At 52.9% G+C, this 21,333-nt stretch overlaps 1 protein-coding gene across 2 annotated transcripts in view; it reads left to right on the top strand.

Annotated features, from left to right (window-relative positions):
- The window catches only part of WHRN (whirlin), a 99,953-nt gene that overhangs the window by 58,237 nt on the left and 20,383 nt on the right, over nt 1–21,333 (top strand). Inside the window, exons 5-8 of one of the 2 annotated variants that reach the window (XM_024206063.2) lie at nt 6,198–6,400; nt 6,890–6,926; nt 13,807–14,019; nt 15,662–15,868. In XM_024206063.2, coding sequence (XP_024061831.1) covers nt 6,198–6,400; nt 6,890–6,926; nt 13,807–14,019; nt 15,662–15,868 — 660 coding nt within the window. Of the gene's footprint in view, nt 1–6,197; nt 6,418–6,889; nt 6,927–13,806; nt 14,020–15,661; nt 15,869–21,333 lie in introns of both variants that reach the window. The other variant, XM_024206062.2, reaches the window with a different exon arrangement.

Genomic DNA, 21,333 nt, shown 5'->3' with positions numbered 1-21,333 from the left:
AACCTTTCTAATCTGTCCTTGCCTGGAAGCCTGTCTATGATGCTGATCATCTTTGCTGCCCTCCTCTGGGACGTTTTCTATTTTTGCTGGTATCCTTTCGGAGACGAGAGTGACCACAGTTGAAGGGTGTGCTCAGGGTGAGGGCATACAATCGATCTGTAGAACAGTTTGGGGGCTATTCTCTATGTTTGGCTTTACACAAAATCTTGTTCCCCTTTTTTTTTTTTTTTTTTTTTAAACCACCGCTGCATATTGAGCAGATGTTCCTTGAACTGTGCACCATGCTGCCTAGGTTTTTCTCCTGACCATCAAAGTGCGTGTGTCGTTCCTTGCGATGTGTGTGACCTTACACTACTCTACAAATAACGTTACCTGCAGTATGTTGCCCAGTCAGCCCCCAACTTTGTTAGGTCCTTCTTGTTGTCTGAGTCTGAATAATTTTGTCATTCACAAATCTTGCCTCTCCTGGGTTCCCCCCTCACAGGTTTCATTTCCTGACGCTTTTGTGTTCAATCCTCTGTCGCAGCCACATAGTTATGTGCATTTACTAATATCAGTCTGATTTCCATGTCACTTTTGGAGATCTCAAGGGATCAAATGAGTCCTGGTTTATCAGGCAGAGAGCAAGTCATTAGTTAGAAGTCTCCTTTGTGGGATGGGGATTTCATGCCAGAGGAACCCAGAGCACTTTGTAAATTATACACAGGGATCAGTTCACCTACCACGGACATCCAGCCGTTTCTGGGCTGGAACAGCACCTCCATATGGATCAGAGCAATGCTGTGCAACACAACCAGGGTGGAGCTTCAGTGCAACAGAGAGACAAGCCAGAAGGGTCCACCAGCCCTTTATTTCAGTTTTACTCCTTCTGCATCTACCACACCCAGATCCAGCCCTTTGCGCTTCCTAGTATGATCCGTTACCAAATCTCTTAAAGGTATAGTCCAATGGTTCTCAAACTTTTGTACTGGTGGTGACCCCTTTCACACAGCAAGCCTCTGTGTGCAACCCCCCCCCCCCCAATAAATTAAAATCACTTTTTTATATATTTAACACCATTCTAAATCCTGGAGGCAAAGCAGGGTTTGGGGTGGAGGCTGACAGCTCGCAACCCCCCATGTAATAACCCCACGACCCCCTGATTGAGAACCCCTGGTATAGTCCATTACACATAGCGAATTTGGGATAGGGAGAGGTGCGAGCTAGTCCTCTGGCCCTCTAACACGTTTCTCTGTGTGGAACACGTGCACCTCGCCTGGGAGCAGCATTGGGAAGGAAAGGGGACTGAGCTCATGAGCCAGACCCTAGAACCCAGCTAACCGAGGATTCTCTTCTGGGCCTGCTGCCATTCAGATCCGTTTCGTGGAATTTCTCAATAGCCGGCACCAGGAGGGGAAAACAATCACAGCGCAGGCTGGCTGGCATTAGGCAGTGCAATTAAAGGAGCCGTTTGCATCTTTAGGGGCTCAGCAGGAGATTATGGCACCAGGATGACAAAAGCAGACAAGAGCAAGTGTCTCTGTTGCCAGCGTGCACTGGGACCAGATTATCTAACTCCTTCGGAGTACTAACAGCCCCCTCAAACCCTTCATGGTAGGCTGGGGAACTCAGGCTGAAAGCTTCATGGTTGGAGAGTAGAGACTGGCCTTGCTCCAGTGTTGCCCAACGAGAGACCTTTCAAGGCCGAGGCTGCAATGTTTTCTGGTGCCATGTGGCGTATGGTAATTGGCAGCTCCCCCCTGCCCTGACACACACAGTAATAAATGCAATAATAATGGGTAGCATTTTTCTCGGTGGACTTCACCAAGTTGCGTGAACATTGTTCTGAAGAGAGGCCGGGCCGGTGGTTAGGATGCTAGTCGCAGGCTTGGCAAACCCGAGTTTAATTCTTGGGCAAGTCACTTAGTCTCTCTGGGTCTCCGCTCCCCATCTGTTAAATGAGGGTGCTGGCACTGTCAGACCTCAAGGGTTGGGTGAGGCTCAGATAACAGTGGCAGCGTAAGCCAACTGATCATTACCCCCACACCCCGTGGCACAGATGTTAAATGACTTTTGCAAGCTAGTCAGTGTCAGGAAAAGAACCTAGGTCTCCTGATGCTTTATCCTTGACACACACAGCCAAATTCTGCTCCCTGTCGCATTGAAATCAATGGAATTACAGCAGTAAAACTCATGAGCGGCGCTTGCACCCCCTGTTTGGGGAGGCTAGCCCCCATCCCGCCTCTTCCACCCAAGGCTCTGCCCCTTCCGCTGCCCCACTCTCGCAGGCTGGACTGCCGGCACAGCCCCAAACCCGGCTGGCATCTGGAGCAGTCCCGAACCCCGGCCAGACAGCCGGCGCCTGGAGCAGCCCCGAACCCCGGCTGGCCCCACGGCGCCCGGAGGACCCCCAAGACCCGGCCAGCCAGCTCTGAGTCCTGCCATGGTGGGCAAAACGAGCCACACTGGAATTGATTTTTCATTTTATTATATTTATTATATTTAGCTTCAGTTCCCCTCCAAGCAGGGAGTTACTGAAGGTAATGGTTTGTTCCACTGAAATCGAAGCATAAAGTCAACAGCTTTGTCAGAACAAAGGTCTAAACAGAAGGCTGTGGTTAAGCAGATATGAAAGAGCTGTTTCAAAGAAGCCGCTTATCAGAAACTTAGGGGATCGTGATACAGAGTGGAGGGAGGAGCTGATTTGGATACACTGGAAGCCAAAAAAAAAAATAAAGGCCCAAAACAATGTTGCATATCAAGCAGTGTGGAGCAGCCCGAGGAAGTCTCTGATTACAGTGGAAATATGGGCTATGAAATGAAATGACAGATGATCTTCATTAAAGGACAGGGAGGATTAAGAGGCCGAAGAAAGATGAAGTCTAGTCCCTGTCCTCATCCCCGAAGCTGGCCTGATTTGGAAGCAGGAGTGAGACACTGTGGAATTAACCCCAGATGCTGCAATGAGGGATTGGAGTCTCACAACGTTGGCGGGTGCTCTATGGCCAGTCGACTGCATGCAAGTGGGCAGGGACAGAGATTGAAAAGAGGTCAGCTGTCGGTGTTCTGCTCAGGAGGACTACCAGCGGGTGGAGAAGACCTCTGTCTATCTTCGCATAGTTTGGAGTTATTTTTAGCCAAGGGGGATTTTGGAGCACTGCACATTAATAAATGGAGTGGGGAGATTGGTCTGGACCAGGACCGGCTCCAGGGTTTTTGCTGCCCCAAGCAGCAGAAAAAAAGAAAAGGAAAAAAAAAGCCGCGATCGCAATTGCGATCGGCGGCACTCCAGCGGTAGCTCCACCGCTCCGCTTTCTTCTTCGGCGGTAATTCGGTGGCAGGTGCTTCCCTCCGAGAGGGATCCGCCTCCGAATTGCCGCCGAACAGCCCGACGTGCCACCCCTTCCCCTTGGCCGCCCCAAGCACCTGCTTGCTGGGCTGGTGCCTGGAGCCGGCCCTGGTCTGGACTGGAACCCTGGGTACAACCTCCTTCAAGGTTCACAGGTTGGCCCATTTTGGCTAACTGTATGACTGCCTATTGCTAACGTAAAGCCGCAAACATAGAGCAAAACTCCAGAAGGAAGAACTAAGTTCACAGTGACTGTGCTGAACTGACCAATGTGTCCCCAGTGCCCTTTACTGCATAGAATCCGCACTGCTCCACTGTGTGTCATATATGTTATACTGCTAACAGCTGATGGGTATTCTCCCTTAGCTCGGCGGGTAGTGGCTGTGCTTTTGCAGCAGGTTCAGGATCTGAGTTCTGTCCCTGCTGTTGCCAGGATATTCCAAGTGGCCCTGATTGACAGGCTAGTGAGAAATTTGAAGTGGCCAATTGTTCGCTCTGCAGGTGACTCCCCATTAAATTTTCAAGACAGGGAGTGAGAGTGCGGTGCCTGCCACACCTTTGTTTGCTGAGGGCTGTGCCCTGTCATGCCAAGAGATGGACTTCTTGCTGCAGATAAAACTCTCAGCAGTGCTGTAAAATGATGCATCCATGTGACACTCCAGGCAGCCACCATCTGGCTGCAAAGTGACAGTCTCCAGCAGCATGGAAGCCCGAGCCAGAGAGATTATAAATTGGTTTCCCCTACAACCATGTGATGAAGCTCCAGGAGGCCAGCCCACGGGAGGCAGCAACACTTCTTGCTCTGAGTGGGTGCCGGGTGCAAATGGATTAACAGAGCAGAGTTGTTAAAAACAGTGCAATGTATCATGCAGAATGTGCGCCCCCCGGAGTGAACTACCCAGAGCCACGGAGCAGGGTTTGCAGCTCAAAACGGAACCAAGCCCAGATTTCATCCGGACTCGGAAGGGTGAACAGCTGACATGCAAACTGATCAGGGGAGTGGAGTGTTTTCCCAGCTCCTGGCTGATTTGTTTAACTGGCTTGGTTTGTAAGCGCCGTGTGGGGGCTGGGAAATCAGCTGGGGGCTTAGGAGTGATTACAGAATAAGGGGACAGCGTTAATCCAGCCTGTGAACCTAGGGCCAGATCCTGCTGGCTTGGATGAGATGAGGCTTAGACTCCCAGGGACAGGATGGTAATAAAACAGGTGATTTCCCCCAGGGAGCACAAAGAGAAGAGGTTGCAGGGTGTGTTAGCTCATGTCAGGTCCCAGCTAGAGAAGCCATCAGCAGCGACACAGATTGGTTACTGGAGGAATCAATGCAGCCCCACTGGAGCTCCAAAGCCTTTAATTACCTACATGTCTATTGGGTGACAAATACAGCTAACCAGGCACCATCCAACTGATTTCTGCATCCGGCTGAGGACAGCTTTGTGATACTGAGACGCCAGAGGAGAAAGAGGGGAGGAACTGTGAGAGAATTTGAGGGCAAGCTTAGAGCTAGTGTAAATGCAGAGGTTGAACTCAGTGAGGGAGGGATTAGTGGGAGGTCACAACAGGATAATGGGGGAAGCCCCACAGCAGCCAGCAGAGGGGTGGTCAGGGGAAAATACTAAGTCGGTGAAAAATACTAAACTATGTTCCATTTAAAAAAAAAAAAATCAGTATTTGCCCCAAAGCGACGTTCATCCCTCACTTCTGTGCCTAGTGGGCAACCGGATAGTGATTGCTCATCATGCACGGTTGGGACCGGCTTTTCAGAAGAGCTCCACTCCTGTTTAGAGTATGTCTACACTGGAGTTAAAAACCCATGGCTGGCTTGTGCCAGCTGACTCGGGCTCATGGGACTCTGGCTGTGGGGCTGTTTCATTGCAGTGTAAATATTCAGGCTGGGCTCTAGGACCCTGTGAGGTGGGAGGGGCCCTGAGCTTGTGCTGCAGCCCAAGGCTAAATATCTGCAATAAAACAGCCCCTTAGCCCGAGTCAGCTGGCATGGGCCAGCCGCGGGTGTCTCATTGCCGTGTAGACTTATTTAGACACCAGGTTTTCAAAGCACTCACCCCCCGGTGTGTACCCCATGTGCTGAACTTTTTGGAAAACCCGGCCACTTAGTTGGTCCCTATAAGAGTATGTCTACACTACAAGGGAAGGTGTGATTCCAGCAGGTGTAGGCATACAGTAATAGCGTAGCTGTAGCAGCCTGGGCCAGATTAAAACTAGCACCAGTAGGGATACCCACACTACGCTCACCCCTTCACTTGCTAAAGGCAGCTGATCCCTGTAGAATATCTTACCCTGGAAATGTAACCCAGTGGTGAGCATGTGTTATGGGTGCCTCTCTATGCCTGGTCCACAGAGGAGATGAGTTGGGTGATTTAGCTTAAGCTGTAGTAGCTCCCGCTTTTAGTTCTGCGGGTCCCCAGTTCAATCCCTCAGTGAGTTGGCCAAGGTGGTGACCATCACAGGAAGGTTTTTGCAACTATATCAAGAGGAAAGGAAATATATGGAGATCTACCTATATCTCATAGAGCTGGAAGGGACCCTGAAGGGTCATTGAGTCCAGCCCCCTGCCTTCACTAGCGGGACCAAGTACTGATTTTTGCCCCAGATCCCTAAGTGGCCCCCTCAAGGATTAAACTCACAACCCTGGGTTTAGCAGGCCAATGCTCAAACCACCGAGCTATCCCCCCCCAATAATGCCAGGAGAGGGGCACTGCTCTGTAGATAAGGCATGACACCAGCATATGCGGTGGATACCTGGTAACACCGGATTAGCACCAGCGAGAGGAATGCTTGGCTCTAACATGAAGAGATGCTTGGGAGGTCTGCCGGGCTCACCCAGGTCACTCATTTGTCCCTGTGTCTGCAGGTAGGAGATCAGATCCTGGAGGTGAACGGCAGAAGCTTCCTCAGCATCCCCCACGACGAGGCGGTGAAGTTGCTGAAGTCGTCGCGACACCTCATCATGACTGTGAAGGACATCGGAAGGCTGCCGCACGCCCGCACCACAGTGGATGAGACCCAATGGATAGCGAGCTCCCAGATCGGAGAGACCCCGGTGAACACAGCAGGGTTTGTATGCATTCAGCGCGGGATCTGTGGAACCTTGCTTTGTATGGCCTGCAAGCCAGCATCCCATGTACTCTGTACAGAGTTGCCTGGATGTCGTTTTGTGAGATTAATGGCCTGTACTCCATGACTTGGCCTGCTATGGTCCATGAACCTGTTATATGTACCTGTAATCTGGAACCCAGCAACCCCATCCTAGAACCTGGTAAATTATACCCTAGGGCCATATTCTGGAATCCAGAAGACTGTGCCCATAGCCTAGAACCCAGCAGTATGGGCCAGTGCCATGGAGTCTAGAACATATCTCCCCCTGGTCTAGAAGCCATTAGTCAGAGACGTATGGCCTGCAATTTAATATTCTAGTGTTAACCTAGAACAACAGGGGAGGGGCAAACAGCCTTTTTAATAAGGTCCATGCCAATAAGTCCCACCCTGCCAATTCGGGCTGGTCTGAGCTGGCTCGGTGCTAAAGGTTGTTCTCTCTCCTCCCAGGGCAGCTGGTGATCACACAGCAGAGGCAACGGCAAAGGTAGGACTCCAGACATGGGGAGATGAAAGGGGACGCCTGAAGGGTCCCTGTGGGCTGGAATTCGGCTTTGGCCTGGGCAGGCTGGAGAGCCAGTTGTACCCCAGGAATGCGTGAAAGGCAGCACAGCTTCCACAGGGAGAGGAGCGCCGTCTTTGCATAGCTGCCTTGCTCTCTTTGGTCAGACAGTACATATCTCGCGCTCTGAGAGATCAGCCCCCTTCTCCCGCAATATGAAACCAAACCCCACTTTCCCCCTGCCCCCATGCTCCAGGAGCCCTTGGAATCCGAACCTGGGTCCTGATCCAAATTTTGGCCAGATTCTGATCGCTGTTACACCGGCGGCCGTGCGGTGTCCCTGCAGCCAAGCGAACGGAGCACCGGTGCAGGAGATCCAAATCCAGCGCCCTCTCGTTTCAGCCCGCTGAACCAAAGACCCAAACAATCCAAGGTGCTGGAAATGCAGCTCTGCGTGTTGTGGGTTGAGCGTGTTCCCAGCTTGAAGACTCTTGCTCTGGGTTAGCCCATCGTTCGGCCCCCTCGTTCCATTGCACCTCTTGCCATTCCCCTCCTTTCAATAGCCTCCTCTTCCTAATGCTCGCCAGCTGCTCATCTCTTGTTAAGCTAGGGCCAGCCTGCTGGAGCAGCAGGGATCTGGGAGGGAAGCCACGGCTCTGTGGGGTGCAGCTGGCAGGTAATTGATGTCCAGTTGTCAGCGGCTTATCTTGTGGAAAAACATTAAAAAGCTTGTAAGTTGCTCTTAATTACCCTAGCAGTTCTCAGCTCCCTCCCCCACCCCCTCAGACATTCCCAGCTCTCTCCCTCCTCCCTCCATTTCTTTGACCTTCCTTCCCTCCTCCCCCCGGAGGATGAGTTTTGCAGGCTGCTGTGATTTATGATGCTCTGATTCTTCAATCCTTTGCCTGGGCACTGCAGTTTCTGCTCCATTTCCTATCACTGGGGAGGGGGGAAACGGTGGGATCAGCTGTGGGTTTTCATGGGGCACAGTGATTTTTATAGTGACAGATAAACAGTGACATTCAGTGGCATGAGATGGTGGTCTTGCAACAAGGCAGTGGCAGGCTGCAATAGTGTGACAGTGCAAAGGATTCTGGGATGCAGTAGTGTGACAGTGCAAAGGATTCTGGGGAAATGCTGCAGTGGCCAAGGATCGATTCTGGATCCCAACCTTCCGAGAGGTTTTGCAGGCCATGATAAAAAACAGGGTAGTAGGTACACAGATCTGTGTGTGCCACCTCCCAATGATCTTTGAGTTGGCAGTAGGGTCGGCTCTGAAGAGAACTTCTCATCAGGATCTGGTGCTGAAAGAAGATGCATCTTGCCTAGCATGCATATGGTGGCTGGCTTTTTAAATAGCTTTGACGGCCAACAGAAATAGCAGCAGTCATGCAAGCTAAGGTGTAATGATCATCAGATCACATGCTCCAGGCCATAAACTGATTGCTTAAGGGTCTTGGGGTGTAATTCTTCCCTTCCCTCATGTGCAGCCTGGCACACTTACCCGGGGCATTGTGTGCTGGGGCAGGAATTTCATCTTCCTCCAGCAGCATCAAGTATTGGTCACCTTGGAGGTAGGATATAGGAATGGATGGACCAACTGACTGATCCCAGATGGTAAATTCTATAGTTCCAAGGATGACAAAATAATGATACGGAGCACTTTTGTGGCACTTTGATGGAAAGTGATATAGATCTCAGAGTACTTTAATAACTCAGGCAGAGCAAGGTCCTACCATCCCATGCAGTGCTTAGCTCTGTGTCCTGTCCAGTGGCTCTGCTCTAAAACGGGAAGAGATGGCTTGGAAATAAGAAAGTTGCAGGAAAGAAGAAGGAAGCTTAAGAGCCAAACATGTTTTCACCTGCTCTGATAGACAACCCAAATGTTGCTCTTCAAGAGCACGCAGATGTTTCCTGATTCGTCAGTGCTTTCCAGCTGGCCTTGGTGTCTGACCCTTCTCTAGGAGAGAGGGAAGAGGTTGATCCCCTTCCATCATGAGAACTGGCTGCTGCCTTCCCTTCCACCAGCCACCTTCTGTGGTCAGGGTCATAGAATCATAGAAGATTAGGGTTGGAAGAGACCTCAGGAGGTCATCTAGTCCAACCCCCTGCTCAAGACAGCTTTGCATTCAACCGGGGCGCAGAGCTGCAGTGGTAGTAGGTGAGTTCCCTCCTGCAAGCGAGTGGTGGGGTGCTGCCGGCCCTCCCAGGGCTGTTCCCCATGGCAGCTTTACTGAGTTGCACCCCAGAGGTGGAGCAAAATCGAAGCCGCATCCGCAGGAGAGTGATCCGGGAACCCAGAAGTGGCGCTGTGCCTGGAAGGAGAAGCTGGGGCGGGGGGGGTAATTATGAACTCAGAGTGCAGGGAAAACAGCGGGGTCAGACTGTGATTAATGAGTTCTAATAGATCACACTGCCTTCTTAATGAGAATAATTACACACTGAGAAAAGGATAGAGCAGAACCGGTATTGGTGTCTTCCCAGCAGTGCCCTGTCACTGCCAGCTGCGAAGTCTGAAACATCCTGGGCACCAGCATAATCTTCTACCTGGCTATGCCTGTGCCAGACCAGCTGTTACGTTCGCACACCCAGGGCCTTTCCAACGCCCAGTAGTCTGAGCAGAGCCAGGCCTCTGAGACCGGGGAGCTCCCCACCCCAGCACCGCATGCCACAACGCAGCCAGGAATCCGGCGACGGGGATTTGCCGCTTTGCCGAGCTTATCGGCATCTCTGTCTGTGCACCGTCCTCCTTTGAAATGGAAAGGAGTTGGGAAGTTTCACAGGTGGCGTGCGCTGATAACAGCTGTACCCTCCTTATTTGGCAAACCACGTTTCACAGCCTGCGAGGTTTTCACTGCTTCCCCGGCTTGCCCGTGTCTTGTTCGCTTGGCTTTTGTTTCTTTACAACAATTTGCATCCTTGATGTAGGAAGGCTGAACAACAGCCCCCTGGTCTGTTCAGGGAACGCATCAGGTTAGAAATCGCTCCAAAAGCAACAGCCCTTTAATTCTCCCTGGCACGCAGCTGGGAGCTGCTGGCTGCGTTCTGTACTCAGCAGGCTCTTCAGTCTGGGTTCTGCTCTGAGCTTGCATCTGTGGGGGCGGGCGGGAGGGAACTGGGGTTGATCTTCCTTTGTCCCTTTACCTAGAAGGAAGCCTGGCACTCGCCCACCCAGGGAGCAATACAAGCTGGTGTTAACATGTTAAATCAGTAGCGATTGAAGGGATAACTTCCTGGCTAGCTGAAGGAGGCAGGGCAAACACTTTGTTTCTCCAGCTGCTGTGCAGTAATTTTTTAGCTCTATAGCTATAGGTTTAGATAGTCACACTTTAATCTTGGGGGGGGGGTGTGACTATTTTCTTGGCAGGAACCTAGGGCTACTGCCATTTTGGTCCACATCACCCACTTGTTGGCAGAGGCAGTGTGGTCCAGTGGTTAGAGCAATGACCTGAGACTCCGGACTCCTGGGTTCTATTCCTGCTTGTGGGTGGGTCCAGGGTCAGATTAAGGGAGGAGGAGTGAGGACTCCTGAGTTCTGTTTGTACCTATCCACCTTTCTCTGTACTCACATGTAGCGTGACAGTCATGGTGGCCTCTAAGCCCCATTGATTTTTGCACTGAATGACCTCTCCTCACTTCGCTGCAGTGACCTCTTCTGACCCACCAGGTCACACAGCTCACGTGCAGTGGCGCTAGCAGCTCTCCCTTGATCTTAGCTGCTCACTTGTTCAATTCTCCTCTCCCGAGTCCTGTTCTTCAGTGTCTTCCCTTGCTTCTTTCTTCCACATTCATCTCCTAGCAGAGTCCCTGTAGAAGGGCATGGCTCCAGAGGGCCAACAGGTGGTGTGTTTAGGCCAGGTCCTGGCAGGAGGGGTGTGGCTGACATCCCAGGGATGATCAGAGATGATTGTGAGTGCGATGGAGTTGGTGTCGGGGAGTCACTGCTGAGGAGGGAGCAGTCCTGCTTCCCTGTGCCTCAGTTTGTCCATCTGAATACAGTTTGCTCACCTCAGGGCGGGAGATCTTCAGCTGGGATGCACTGAAGATGCATCCTCAGCTGGGATGCATCCTACGCCACAGAGGTGTCCGTTGCTTTTAGAAACATAAGGTTAGCTCTACCGGATGATAAAGAACTTTCCTTGCTGTATCGCCTGCCATCCAAATGGAGCCAAAGCACTTCCTACACTTTTCTATAAAGGAATCACTTAGCCCAGCACTGAAGGGCAGCCACCTCTGCCGTGAAACATGGCAACTGCTTAACAGTGCCCAGCGACAGGGCAGAACAGAAGGGAGGTACATCCTAACCAGTTCCAATGCCAGGAGGTCAGGTTGGCTGAATGACCCAGGTTGGAATCCGGCCAGGACGGCTGGCTGTGGACTGTGAATAGTGCCGGGAGGTCTTTCATGACTGCGAGCGGTCAAGATCTCAATCTTACTCCTCAACCTAGAGTGACACATCTCGGCACAGAGCCCTGGGCACCATGGAGGGGGTCTGGATCATTGCCAACTCTGAAGGAAAGCAGATTGCCAAATGCCTACAAAAATGAGAGACAAGGTGGGTGTAATAATATTTCTTATTGGACCAGCTTCTGTTGGTGAGAGACAAGCTTCCGAGCTTACACAGAGCACTAATGAGCAGCTCTTACCTGATAGCTACCCACACCACCACCCCTTTCCGAGCTATCCATCTGATGTCAGTCAAGAGACACCTTGCGATTACAGTCGGTTGTTTAGCGAACAGTAGGGATTTCTGTAGCTTGCTGTTGAGACGAGCCACGTGCAGGACATCAGTACGTTCTCTTTAAATATCAGGCTTTAGTCCCATGGAAGAATGTGAACTGGGACCAGAGGAAAAGGTTAATATTAAAACCTTGTGGCTTGTGCAGCCACTTCACCGTAAAGCCGATAATGAATCTCTTGTTTCAGGGCTAAGAATTAATCTGGGCTGGGTTGTGTTCCCGCGATGCTTTATAAGGAGGACGGCTCTGTTGGAAGCATGTAATGGGTGTGGAGCATCTCAGCTAGGAAGATTGGATGGCTCAGGGGGATTGGTCGTGGGCTACGAAGCTCCCTCCCCTTTAAGAGGCCAGGTCAACTCCAGCCTAGTAATAACGAAGGCCAACGTTTTTTAAAAGTGGTTGCTGTACCGTGTGGGTGCCCAGACCTGAGCACGTGGGTGCTGTTTGCCAAGCACGCTGAGTGCCCAGAGCTCCAATGAAAGCCCATGGGAACTGCAGATGCTCAGCGCCACTGGAGAGCCAGAGCTGGACACCCAAAAGGAGAGGCTGATTTTGAAAATGGGGGTGTCGTCAGACCTCACCTCCAGAGCGCCTCCCTGGGCCTGGGTGTGGTGTTGCAGGGCTTTTTTCAGTCTAGCACCCCCTGCAGTCCTTCCGATGCCACGACGGTCTGTCATTATACATGACCTGTGGCCAGGGCACTGCTCAGTCTGTTCCCCTTCTGGGGTTAACAGAAAAGTGCTGGATAGGACCCCCCAGTCTAGTGGCTTTTGAGCCTGGGCCCCTCAACCTCCATCTGGGGCCCAGGATGTTTGGCCTCTTCTCTGTCGGATGCCCGCACCTTCGCTCTTGGCCTGGGGAAGGGTAGGGGAACCCAGGCCTGCCCTCTGTTCTGGGTTCCAGCCCTGTTTAGACGGCCAAGGACTATTCCTTCAGTCCCTCTGCCATTCTCCCGGGGCTGCACCTCCCTTTTGCCAAGCCTGGCAACATCTTTCCCCAGCTCTCTGGATTCTACCATCCCTGCCTGGAATCTAGGACTTCTTTCCATTTCTTCTTTGGCAGCTGTGGAGGTGCCTCTTAGGAGCTGCTCCCAGCCCTTCCTGCAGCAGCTGGCCTGGGAAGAGTCTCTCCTCTGCCTCTTGCCTGGGACTGGTCAGTCCTACTGTCCTGGAGGCAGGAGCTCCCCCTCAGCCCTGTCTCTGGAGGTAGGGTTCTTTCCCAGGCCTCTCAGCCTTAGGTCCATCGGTTGTGACCTGCTTCAGGCAGGGTTCCCTCCCCAGGCCTTCAGGAGCCGGGATTGTGAATGAAGTGAACTGCAAGACTTTTGCCAGCTCCCTTCAGCAGAACTCCCACTCGTCCTCCCGCCAGCGCCTGCCCTTTGTGAGGAGCCGGTGGCCTCTTTGCTGCTCCCCTTCTCCCAGTTAGCTGGGGGAGAGGGGCCACTTGCCCTGCTTTCTCTGCAAGGTTTCAGGCCTTTAGAGGAACCGTGTCCAGATTCCTTCCCCAAGCACCATTCACTCCCAGGACCCTTAGGTCTAGATGTATCTCCTGGACCCTTGTGCACCCTTAATGCCAGCCGGTGGGGTGGGCTGACCACCAGGCGCTGCTGCGCTCAGTGGCGGACTCCCCCGTTACAGGAGGCCTTAGTCAATACCACCTGGTGGCCGACGGGAAATGAGCTTGCGCTCTCCATTCAGCGTCCGCCTCACAAAAACCACCAGCGGGAGCCTGAGCCGGGCGGCCGAGTAGCAAACAGACCAGAAGGCCTCACTCCCCTCTCAACCCTAGACCTGGTCCCTCCCGGCCTGGCCTGAGGGGCGGTAACTCTGGGCTGGAGAGAAGATGGCTCTGCCGCTGTCCATAGTGCACCTGTTCTGAAGATAAGAGGCCTTCAGCCTATAGGCCGGTCTCCAATCAGGCACCTTTCCCCAGCTCTCAGTTCAGTTCAGCCTTGACAGAAGTGTTAGCTGGCCAGGAATGGCTGAGCAGAGGCCCTGGGTGGGGGGATGTAACCTTTAACGTGGCGCTACGGTCAACCTCTGTCTACTGTTGCTGCTGCATTTCTGAGGCCAGTTTCTCAGCCATCCAGCCCCAGGATAAACCCTTTCCCATGTGTTCTCTTTCAGCCCGTGTTTTACAGGGGCCTGGCTGGCTCCCAGGTGACGCTGAGCAGCCTGGTGAACCAGACCCGCGTCATGCTAGAGGAGCAAGCTCGCCACCTTCTGAATGAACAGGAGCGGGCGACCATGGCCTACTACCTGGACGAATACAAGGAGACCAACATCTCCGTTGACTCCCTCGTGATGGCTCTCTTCGAGCTACTCAACACGCACGCCAAGGTAAGGCAGAGCTACCCCCAGCGCCAGGGAAGCGCAGCTCACCCACAGCAGAACAAATGGAACCGCGCGTAGCGGCTGAAGTCAGCCCGGCTCCAGCGACACCACAGCTGGCGAGCCATTAGTAAACGGGGCGGTTTTGTAGGCCAACTAATTCCCCAAGCCAAAGTTGCAGCAGAGATACCGTATGATCCACTGGGAGGGCACTGGACTGGGAGCCAGGAGACCGGGAGCCTGTTCCTAGCCTTGCCACTGACATGCTGCGTGACCTTGGGCAAGTCACTGCCCCTCTCTGGGCCTTTATTTCCCCTCCCACCCATTGTCTGTTTAAATTGTAAGCTTTTTGTCTCTCTGTGTCTGGGCAGCACCTAACACAATGGGACCCTGATCTGGAGCCTCTAGATGCTGCCACAACACAACTAATGACTGATTATGGGTGCAGGGAGTGGCTGAAACAAGGGGCTGTGATGGCAGCCGGTTACAGCCTGAACCACCTCTCCAGAATGCCCTGGTGCACAAACTCGGTGCCAGGGGGTGAGGAGCTTAGAGTCACTCCAGCCATACGGCTGGAGATAGCTGGGGTCCCCGTGACACACAGCGGCAGAGCCCCTGTGCGATCTAGCCAGGCACAGTTCTTTGTGCTCGCTCTCAGCTGGGAGGGAACCCTGGAGCCAATAGAGGGCAGGAGCCTGGACTCAGCCCCTCTAAGCCCAGGCAAGTCCAGCAAACATGCTGGAGCGTGTCTCTGGAGGAGGGCAATGGGGCATCCGTTCCCACAGCCACCAGGTGGACAATGAAATTACCCAGGGCTATATGCGGGGGCAGAGCAAAGGGGCGAGAAAGTGGGAGGGGCACATCCTGAAAGACACCGCTCCCTGGGAATGGGGTGGTCACTGACTGCCCTGACCTCCCCGTACTGCTCTTAACGAACTAGTGCCGGATGGATGTGGGCTGCTGCAGGCAATACAAAGCCTCCATCCCACTGGACTCAGGTAACAGGGCGGCCAGCCTTTGTCCCCCATTGTGATAGCAGAGTAGGAGGCGCCGCATGCCTGTCCCACTCTCGCTGCGGTTAAACAATGGGCCGGTCTCGTTCTAAATCCGCGGAGCGCTGTGGTTAAGAAACGGGACAGAAGCTCACTCTGCTTTTGCCGATTGCATAATGAGACCAGGCTCCTGGCCACAAGGGGAGTAAATGGAGTTCGCTGCCGGAGGAGGGAACAGTGAAAAGCAAATGGTTGTCCAATTTACTGGGGTTTCTCCGTGCGGCTGTGAAACGCGCCCGCTGTGCTGAGAGCGGAGAGCATTGTTCTGAAGGGGGCTGTGGGCTCAGCTGGGTTTGATACAGACGCGGTTAGTAAATGCAGCATTTGCACATGCACATCTGTGCATTTCTACATGCACCATGGTCATCAGCTTGCATCATTGCTGGCTGGAGCACACGTAGTCATTTTGGGAGCGTGCAAACCTGAAAATACTGCGGGATCCGCTTACGAGGCCTGGCTGCAAAGGTGGTGGCTGCTGTTAGGATTTCCAACACTTGGCACTAAGGGGTTAAAAAAATGCATGGCCTCATGGTGCAGCGAACGGCCAGCTGTCCCATGCACTGTCTCCATGTTGGCCGTTCCCTCCCCCCCACATCCAGTTCTCGCTGCTATCTGAGGTGAGGGGCGTGATAGCCCCCCAGGACCTCGATCGCTTCAATAACCTGGTTCTGAAGCGGGAGATCGAGTCCATGAAGGCCCGGCAGCCCTCGGTGCCCAGTGCGGACTCCTACTCCATGACGTCCTACAGCGACACCGGCTCCTCCACTAGCAGCCACTTCACCTCCACCACGGTCAGCTCGGCTCGGGTAAGTGCGCTCAGCTTTCCTGCCATTCCCAGTCAGCCTCCCAAACCATCCTGCTTCTCCTTGAAGCCCTACCCCCTCCCTCCCATCCCATGAAGTCCTCCTGTAAAAACCCCATTTCCCCCCCCCCAACCCTCCGCAAACCTGCTCCCCCTCAGCTCTCCAAAATGCTCTCCAAGCTCGCCCGCTCTCTCCCGCCTTCCGCGCTCACACGGTGCAGGAGCTCCACTCTGGCAGCGGGTTGCAGGCATCATGGAGACATCACACGAGTCTCTATGCAGAGGTGGCGCTGAGGTGGTGCCTGCGGGGGAGGAGAATGGCATTGCCGGCTTAGCTCTAAAAGTGCTGCCCATTCACTGCCCCCACCGCTCTGAAGCTAAGATCAACGTGATCAAACCGAACATGCTTCAGGGCACAAGCAGATTGCCACAGGCATCCAGGAAGAATCGGCCTTCCAACCCCCTGGCCCGTCCCCTCCTCCATCTCCACAGCATGGCAGAATCAGCCGAGTGAATTGTTTGAGAGAAGAGGAAATCTCTCCCTCTGAAGCAAGAGATACTGGGCCACTGTCGATGGCAAGGTGCCAGCTTTGATTGGCCAGTGATCGGCTCTCGTTGGGCAAACCCTGTAACCCTGAACAACAGAGGCATAGCTATAATCCTAGAGAATATCATGGTTTGCTTCAAAAGGCGCCGTGACAGCACTTCTACCCCCGATGCCATATGCATGGCTTCAGTAACAGGTGGGGGCTGAAGCATCAGACTCATGCCCCGAGATCTCCCCTGACCTGTGTATAAGTGGTATTGGTGGACCCCATCCAGGCAGCCAGGGCAAACGGAGAGACCCTTGAAGCACATGGAAAATGCACATGGACACCCCATAAGCAATTCAGCAGTCACATAGAATCATCATAGAATGTCAGGGTTGGAAGGGACCTCAGGAGGTCATCTAGTCCAACCCCCTGCTCAAAGCAGGACCAATCCCCAGGCAGATTTTTGCCCCAGATCCCTAAATGGCCCCCTCAAGGATTGAACTCACAACCCTGGGTTTAGCAGGCCAATGCTCAAACCACTGAGCTATTCCACCCCCTGAGCTCTGGTGGGAATGGGGGCAGGAGGGGGCAGAGCTCTGCTGTGCTGGAGACCAGTGCATTGAATCACCCTCTGGACTCCACTCTCCTGCCACTATGGGCCAAAGGGAACCGAACAAGCGGGAGGATGAGGCACCTGCTTTCCTCTAGGGAGGGTCTGGTTGTAAGTCCTTAGGGCCCTCGGGGTGGTGTCCAGGATCTGTGAGGAGACGTCAGCTGTAGGTCATGCAGGACCTTGGAGATGACACACCCGGTCTTTGGGAAAGGGCCGTTTTCAGGGTCCCGGGGACCGCAGAGGTGATGAACCTGGTGGAGTGCTCCTTAAAGGTCCTGGGAGAGCTTGGAGATAAGGCCCTTTGTCTTGGAGAGAGAAGGGCTGAGCTGTTCCACTTCATCAGGTCCCTAAGGACACCCACCCCCCCTCTCACTCACTCGCTGAAGTCAGTAGGGAGTGCAGGAGAGTCTGACCAACACTGAACCCGCTTGAAAATCCCGCCCTATATCACCGCCCTCCCTTTCTCATTGACCAGGCCTGGGCTCCAACTGCCTTTCTAGCTGTCCCTTTAACCAAGTCCCCCTCTTCCCCGTGCCCCCATAAACACACATGCTCCCTATCACCCCCTTCCCCGTCTCAGCAGGGAGGGTGGAAATCGCGCCATCTGCATTCCCTGCCAGTCCTCTTCCTCCCGGCGCGGAAGCGACTCCTTTGCAATGTCTCGGGCCGTCGCCGTGTGCACCGTCTAATTAAGTTATCATAATCACCTCTAAGCATGCAGCGGCGCGGCCACAAAATTAATTTCCCGGCCGTAAATTGCCTTTCATCATAAACGCATTAGCTGCCTTGGAAATTAAAACCTCCCTGAAAGGACCAGACGACAGTGGCTGCTGCCAGATAAGCATGGCGAGGGGGGCAGTAGGAAAACAGGCCAGGCTCTGTTCTAATGGGAGACCCTACAGCCAACAGGGGAGAAGCAGAGGGGCCTTTCTTGGGGATGAGGCAGCCCAGTCTGAGCTCCGAGCGTAAGTTTCATGGCACTGGGCGTGGTTTTTTCAGCCTTTAATGGGAGTCCCATAGTTAATACCTCCTGCACCACCTGGAGTGGATTAAAGCAACACGCTGGATCGAGCCAAACAAGGAAACTCCAGAGTCACTCTGGGGCATAGGGGTAGGGTGACCAGAGAGCAAGTGTGAAAAATCGGGACAGGGAGTGGGGGGTAATAGGCACCTATATAAGACAAAGACCCAAATATCGAGACTGTCCCTATAAAATCGGGACATCTGGTCACCCTACATAGGGGGTTGCCATCAAAATATCTCCAGAGATAGGAGGGCAGGAGAGGGTGCTGGCAAATAACAATCCTCGACAAGGAGTGGTGTTAGCTCTTTGCAGTCAAATGGCTACCAGGGGGATAGGGAAGGCTGGGAAAATATTGGGTGACCCCTTCAGATCCTAAAGGGGCAGATCGATGCATTCCTGCCTTCATCCACCACTCTCTGGCTGTCCTCTGCAGCAACTGACTGATCCCTGCTTCTGGGTACACGGGCTAGAGCTTCAGAATGCGGGAGCCAGGGTGAGCAACCCCCTTGCAAATTACACCCTGTTCGGAGCACATGGAGCCAGACCCCATAGGAATCAGTGGGATTGCCTGGGGTGTAAATCAGCCCCGGGTTTGCCCCAGGGTCCGTAGGGAAGCCAGGGCATGCAAAACGACCACTCCTCAGACAATCCTTGCTCTTCCTTTCCACCCGTGAGACTTGCAGCCTCAGACTAGTGCACCCACAGCAACCAGTGTGACCAGATCAGCCAGCTCCTGTACCTTCCCCGCCCCTAAACCCCTGATCCTTTGCTTTAACTCTGCCCAGTAATGCCGAAGGAGGAGATGACAGAGGGTGAACTCAAGGGGGCCTGTTATTTCTGTGCAAACCAAGAAAGAGCCCACGCAGCCCCCGATGCTAGTTATTTGGCCCCATCTCCCTGCGCTTCTCTCTGAACGGCGCGATTGCTGCCTTTATTTGAATGCATCGGAGAGAACCCAACGCATGTGCCATGGGATGGCGAGCTTGGGGGTGGGGGGAGAGGGAGTTGTGCAGTGTTTTGTTTGTTTGTTCTGCTTCCTCCCTAACATTTTGTTTTTCCCTTTTATGTCTGTTTGAATCTGTTCCCCCAGGAGCGGCTCTTGTGGCTAATAGACCTGATGGAGGTAGGGTCCTTTCAATGGGGTGGGGAGTTGCGTGCTGTGGTTTCCATAGTGAAAGGGATGGCGGGGGGGCATAATCCAATTGTTTGCTGCCAGAGGCTCTAACCATGTGAACAGCTGCAGCCCCGTTCGGTGTTTGCTTTCACTTCCTTTGCCTCTGCCAACACTCAGCTTTTCCTTAGCATCTCCCTCTCTGCCACTAGTGCTGGGGCAGCTCTGCCGGGGCAGCGATGTTGGGAGCTCCAGTGTAGACAAGACACTGACGTCTTTACCGCCATGCCCCCTGATCCAATTCGGACCACATCAAAATCTGGGCGCCCTGTCTACACAAAAGCTCCCCGTGCACTTGATGGCGCAACAGTAGGAGATTGGAAGGGCAAGCGCAGCGCCAGTCTCCTGGTCTGATCTGATCTATCCCCGATTGTCCTTTCTACGTACTGTCTCATTCCAGCTTGTCTCATGGTTCCTTTGTACCTGCTCCTTCCATCATGGCACCACATCTGTCGGCTGCTCTGTGTAATCAGCCAGCCTATGCCCTGGCTGGGGGGGTCACATTGGCCATCTAAGGCAGGTGAGAATAGGCAGAGGATGACTTTCTCCTGAAGGTCTTAGGTCCACATTGTCTTGGATTCAAGTGCCATAAAGAGCAATGCATAATAGCATGGGTTCTTAACCTAGGAGGCACAACCACTCTCCTTTTTCAGTATGGCTAGATGGGCGGGGGTCTCAAAATGTTTGGGGGCGGGGCTCCTGAAACTGTGTTCTGTTGTACCATGGGCTCTAGGACAGAACTGGGTGAGAAGCCCGGCACTCTCATGTACTGCAATTCTAATCCATCCGCAGAACATCTGCCAGGCACAGAGAGCCCCAAAAGGCTGCAACCAGGGCTGAATCAGACACGACAGCGGGCTGAATGACGGGGTGCAGGTGTGTAAAAACACTGGTCCAAACTCATCCCCAGTGCAGCTCTCCTGACCTGCACGGGAATCACGCAGGGGCTGAGTTGGACCCCACTGTACGGTGAATGATTGAAAGTTCTCATTTGTGAGGCTGAGCGCATCCAGTAATGGATCTTTAAAAGCCCCTTCTATCCGGCAGGGAGGGATCTCAAGGTTATTGGATGGAATTCACCCTGCAGGGCAGGTGGAATCTTAAAGCACCTGGACTGTAGCTGGTGTAGTAATTGGTTTCAGTGGAACTGCGCCTGCATTTGGATGGCTTGAAGTTGGTCCAGGCGGAGATAAATTCAGACCTGTCTGATTAAATGAGCTTCGAGTGAGTAGTGGGCTAATAAGAACCACCTCACTGGACGGCTTCAAGCTGCTTTACTAACCCCTGAATTCGCTCGCCATGAACTCTGGTCAGTGTCTCCATTGGTGCAGATAGGCGTAGTGACCCTTGCCCTGGATGTGAGCTGGGGGGCATCTCTAGGGAAAGAGGAGCAACTTCATAAATGCCTCGTGCTGTGCACTTCCCCTCCCCATCTAATGACCCCTGCTCTCTGGGAAGTCCCTTAGATGGTCAGAGTGCTCCCATGACGAGGGAATAGTGCAGTGTTTGGTGAAAGGTGCTGTTCAGGCTGGGAAGTTAGCACCATGAAGGTTAGATGGAGTGGTTTGGGTTCTATTAGCCAATGTATATATGTTAGGTGTAGTATACAGCACGTTAATAGGCAGTATGCACATGGTATTTATATAATATATTTTATATATATATGGGTGTTGGGAAGTTATGTTAATTGAATGTATTATGCGCTTCCCACAATTCTCTTTATATGTCAGATATCCCACAACACTTTGCAAAGCTTGAAGGCAGCTTTGGAATTAAAAAATAGGAAACTTGTCAAGGCAAAGATGCATGAACACTTCGTACCAAGTACAGCCGGAGCGTACTTTTGTTATGGCTCATCAACGCTTGGAATGTAGCAGTCAAAATGAGATCTGGAAAATATATGGAGGTACCAAGGACAAGCTGGCACAAACTAGTGGGACAAACTTACATTTGAAGTGATGTGTAAAGAGTTTTGTAACTTCTAACATCACACTATCAGTTCTACTAGCTGAAATGTCTAGCCTTGGCGCACACCTTCGGTGGGAAGTGAACTTGCTCCAAGATAAGAATTTGCTTCCTGGAAGGAGGGCATGTATATCTCCTTTTCGTATTTGTCTTTAGACAATAC

Source organism: Terrapene carolina, unplaced genomic scaffold (genome assembly GCF_002925995.2).
Source record: "Terrapene carolina triunguis isolate 2854851 unplaced genomic scaffold, T_m_triunguis-2.0 Scaffold238, whole genome shotgun sequence".
NCBI lineage: Eukaryota > Metazoa > Chordata > Testudines > Emydidae > Terrapene > Terrapene triunguis.
This window is presented reverse-complemented; position numbering and strand designations above follow the sequence as displayed.